At 55.8% G+C, this 4,053-nt stretch overlaps 1 protein-coding gene across 2 annotated transcripts; it reads left to right on the top strand.

Annotated features, from left to right (window-relative positions):
• The first annotated feature begins 484 nt into the window (after nt 1–484).
• ZNF513 (zinc finger protein 513) lies at nt 485–3,995 on the top strand. Of its 2 annotated transcripts, none has more exons than XM_066266767.1 (4): nt 485–765; nt 1,011–1,172; nt 2,155–2,742; nt 2,828–3,995. In XM_066266767.1, the coding sequence occupies exons 1-4, from the start codon at nt 711–713 to the stop codon at nt 3,652–3,654; spliced, it is 1,632 nt and encodes a 543-aa protein (XP_066122864.1). In that variant the 5' UTR covers nt 485–710; the 3' UTR covers nt 3,655–3,995. The 2 variants fall into 2 exon arrangements, with proteins under 2 accessions (XP_066122864.1, XP_066122865.1); XM_066266768.1 differs by lacking the exon at nt 485–765 and adding an exon at nt 804–888 and having other exon boundaries at nt 2,828–3,993.
• The last annotated feature ends 58 nt before the right edge of the window (nt 3,996–4,053 follow it).

The following is a 4,053-nucleotide window of genomic DNA, read 5'->3' as shown; positions in this document are numbered from 1 at the left end:
TTGCGCCCTGGTGTCCTTTCTTTGCTGTCGTCGTGTCTGGGCCATCCAGGTTGCTCAGCCTTTATACTTGACGCCATTAGTAGCTCTGCCTAGCCAATGTGTACGTTTGTGTGTGTGTCTCATGTGCGACCCTGTGTGTCAGGGAGAAGGGGCCCAGGTATTTTAACTCCCTGAGTTGCTGGCAGGCTGGCTAGAGTGTCATGTCAGCTCATCCTCACCCCTTCCTGCAGTCAGGAATAATTTCCTCGTTCCCTCAGAGTGGGTTCAGGATCAGCCAGGTGGCATACAAGACGAAGCCAGTGGCCCCGCTTTGGTCCTCGCCAACCTTTTTTTAATCTGATCTCTGATTGGCTCTCCCACTTCTTTTTGTCACAATCACTTCCTGGTCACGCTGGGAAAGCCTTGTTGCCTCTGCAGTCCGCGGACTACACGTCCCGTGCGGCTCTGCGGTAGCGGAAGCGGAAGCGAGTACGGAGGTACCAGCTGGTCTCCGTAGGGGGGTAGGGGGCTCCATGAATGGACGCGGCGGTGGCGGCGGGAGCGGCCTGAGCTGGGCGGCGGGGCCAGGGCCGGGGTCTACCCGGGGCCCGCGCCGCTGCATGGGGGCGGCCCGTGGGCCCTGAGAGGAAGGGCAGGCGGCAGGCCGAGTTGGGAGGGGCGGGGCCGGGCGGCCGCAGGCCAGAGGCGGCGTAGGGCTGGAGCCGGTCACGATGCCCCGAAGGAAGCAAAGCCACCCGCAGCCCGTGAAATGCGAGGGGGTCAAAGGTCAGGGGTCGTGATGTGAGGGGGAAGAGCGGGGGTGGGGTCAATGGAGTGGGTTCAGGTCGGAGTGGAAGGGGACTCCTAAGAGATGGGGTGGGCGACCTGGACTCGAAGCTTCCCACCGAGGTACTAAGGGAACCCGGGAGGGTCTACAAGTCTGTGCTGTAAGGTCTACGAGGTCAGGCATCCCGGTGTGGATAATGGGCACGGGTCCTGAGGGGACATCTACGTTTCCAACCCCTATTCAGTGGATACCGAAGACTCCCTCGAAGAAGGACCTGGGGCTCTAGTGTTGGAGAGTGATTTGCTACTAGGCCAGGATCTGGAGTTTGAGGAGGAAGAGGAAGAGGAAGAGGAGGAAGGTGACGACAACAGCGACCAGCTCATGGGCTTCGAGAGAGACTCTGAAGGTGGGTTTTAGAGACTTGGGTAAGGATTAAGTGATAGCTGAAACCTGTCCTTCATGGTGGGTTAGAGTTTAATGCCAGTGAGCAAAACACCATTTACTGCCACAAACTAGGGCTGGTTTAGATTGGACTTGAGCTAGTTTCATTTGCCTAACTGTCCAGTCAGCTCTATCACTTTGTTGAGGTGAAGTTCTGGGGCCTGGTCCAAAGGTGGTATGAATAGGACGGTGGACATGTCATTGGTTAAAAGTAAATGTCCTTTTTATAACCTTGTCCTACTCCATAGCCCATTTCTTTTGAGTTTACTTCTGAGAGGTTCAGAGAAGCAACTTCTCATACAAGCTGAATTACTTAGGTCTAATCTCCCTTTCATCTGCAGCATAAGCTCCTTTTGTATTGAGGTTTGTCTCTGCCTTCAAGTATCCTTCCACAATACCTCTCCCCTGTGATCTTAGCATCACCCCATCCTAATTTGCTGCACTACCTACTTATTCATGCCACTTAATATTTTTGAAAGTCATTAAAGGAACCTATGTAAAAGAATCTATCTTTTAGGCTTAGAAGTGGTATTACATGCATTACTAGGTTTATACTCCCTCTACATTTTACCTTACTCTTCAGTTTATTTTATAATCAGGTCTGTACTAAAAGGGACCTTACTCATATAGAGCTTAGGAAAGGTCTGAGGCCTCTGCCTGGTGTATTTTTACTTTCTTACCCTAAGAATCAGTTTACTACATTATTGATTCATTTCATTGTGGTCTATCTACTGTGAGCCCTTAATCTTTTTTCATTAAGTGTAACTAGACACAACTCTGTCTTCACTAAATTAGTCCAGGTTCAGCAATAGAAAATTCATATTTAATTTTTGGTATCACTGAAGAGAAGGGTGGGGCCAAGCAAATAGGAAGACCAAAAGTAAGAAAGGGCATTGGAGTCTGGTCCTACCCAATGTTGATGTTTCTTCTCATGTCTGTCTCACCAGGAGACTCTCTGGGGGCCAGGCCTGGGCTTCCCTATGGGCTGAGCGACGATGAGTCTGGGGGCGGCCGGGCACTAAGTGCCGAGAGTGAAGTTGAGGAGCCAGCCAGGGGTCCAGGGGAGGCCAGGGGTGAGAGGCCAGGCCCAGCCTGCCAGCTGTGTGGGGGGCCGACAGGTGAGGGGCCGTGTTGTGGGGCAGGAGGGCCGGGTGGGGGGGCCCCGCTGCCCCCACGGCTACTATACTCATGCCGCCTCTGCGCCTTCGTGTCCCACTACTCGAGCCACCTGAAGCGGCACATGCAGACACACAGCGGGGAGAAGCCGTTCCGCTGTGGCCGCTGCCCCTACGCCTCAGCCCAGCTCGTCAACCTGACACGACATACCCGCACCCACACTGGCGAGAAGCCCTACCGCTGTCCCCACTGCCCCTTTGCCTGCAGCAGCCTGGGCAACCTGAGGCGGCATCAGCGCACCCATGCAGGGCCCCCCACTCCTCCCTGCCCGACCTGTGGCTTCCGCTGCTGTGCTCCTCGTCCAACCCGGCCTCCCAGTCCCACAGAGCAGGAGGAGACAGTGCCCAGGCGACCTGAAGGTAAAAACACTAGGGACCACAGAACCTGGGACACAGGTGGGTGGCCCTAGGGGTACATGGGTTCACTAGGTCTCTGTCCCTACAGATGCTCTGCTGCTTCCAGATTTGAGCCTCCACATGCCGCCAGGTGGTGCCAGTTTCCTGCCAGACTGTGGGCAGCTGAGGGGTGAAGGGGAGGGCCTATGTGGAACTGGATCAGAACCACTGCCAGAACTGCTGTTCCCTTGGACCTGCCGGAACTGTGGACAAGAACTGGAGGAGGGGGAGGGGAGCCGGCTGGGAGCTGCCATGTGTGGGCGCTGCATGCAAGGAGAGGCTGGAGGAGGTGCCAGTGGGGGGCCCCAGGGTCCCAGTGACAAAGGCTTTGCCTGTAGCCTCTGCCCCTTTGCCACTCACTATCCTAACCACCTGGCCCGGCACATGAAGACACATAGTGGTGAGAAGCCCTTCCGCTGTGCCCGCTGTCCCTATGCCTCTGCTCATCTGGATAACCTGAAACGGCACCAGCGTGTCCACACAGGAGAGAAGCCCTACAAATGCCCCCTCTGCCCCTATGCCTGTGGCAACCTCGCCAACCTCAAGCGTCACGGTCGCATCCACTCTGGGGACAAACCTTTTCGGTGTAGCCTTTGCAACTACAGCTGCAACCAGAGCATGAACCTCAAACGTCACATGCTGCGCCACACAGGCGAGAAGCCTTTCCGCTGTGCCACCTGCGCCTACACCACAGGCCACTGGGACAACTACAAACGCCACCAGAAGGTGCATGGGCATGGTGGCACCGGAGGGCCTGGCCTCTCTACCTCTGAGGGCTGGGCCCCACCTCATAGTCCCGCCTCTGTTTTGAGCTCTCGGGGTCCAACAGCCCTGGGCACCACTGGTAGCCGGACTCTCCATACAGACTCACCCTGAACTAGGTCCTTCTCTCTTGGCCATATGGCCCTGATCCTCCTGTCTGTTTTATAGAGATGGACCAGAAGCCACGTTCTCCTTCCTCCCCCGCTGGCCAGGGGCTCCACATAGACTAACCTAGGCACTATATGGACCAGTCCAAACCCCATAGGCGGGGTGCCCATATGGACCAGGAGGCCTTGCCTTGACTGATGCACTTCATGAGCTCAGTGAGAAGGGCCCTGTATTCCCTTCCACTGCTCCCAGGGGCTGTGGAGAAACTGGCTGGGGGACTGCCCAGGCTCCCACCTGTTTATTTAACTTATTTCAGTGCTTTATAATAAAGGAAACACTAACAAAGCCACGTCTATGCTGAATTGGCAGTGGCAAGCACAGCTCAGCCTCACCCTTAGCACAGCA

This window comes from Saccopteryx bilineata, chromosome 3 (assembly GCF_036850765.1).
Source record: "Saccopteryx bilineata isolate mSacBil1 chromosome 3, mSacBil1_pri_phased_curated, whole genome shotgun sequence".
NCBI lineage: Eukaryota > Metazoa > Chordata > Mammalia > Chiroptera > Emballonuridae > Saccopteryx > Saccopteryx bilineata.
This window is presented reverse-complemented; position numbering and strand designations above follow the sequence as displayed.

What these genes read in the sequence shown, in the direction of transcription:
- ZNF513 (XM_066266767.1), top strand. Translation starts at nt 711, where the DNA reads ATGCCCCGAAGGAAGCAAAGCCACCCGCAGCCCGTGAAATGCGAGGGG. An exon ending in CTTCGAGAGAGACTCTGAAG is followed by an intron (nt 1,173 to 2,154) that starts GTGGGTTTTAGA and finishes CTGTCTCACCAG; the next exon opens with GAGACTCTCTGGGGGCCAGG. An exon ending in AGTGCCCAGGCGACCTGAAG is followed by an intron (nt 2,743 to 2,827) that starts GTAAAAACACTA and finishes CTGTCCCTACAG; the next exon opens with ATGCTCTGCTGCTTCCAGAT.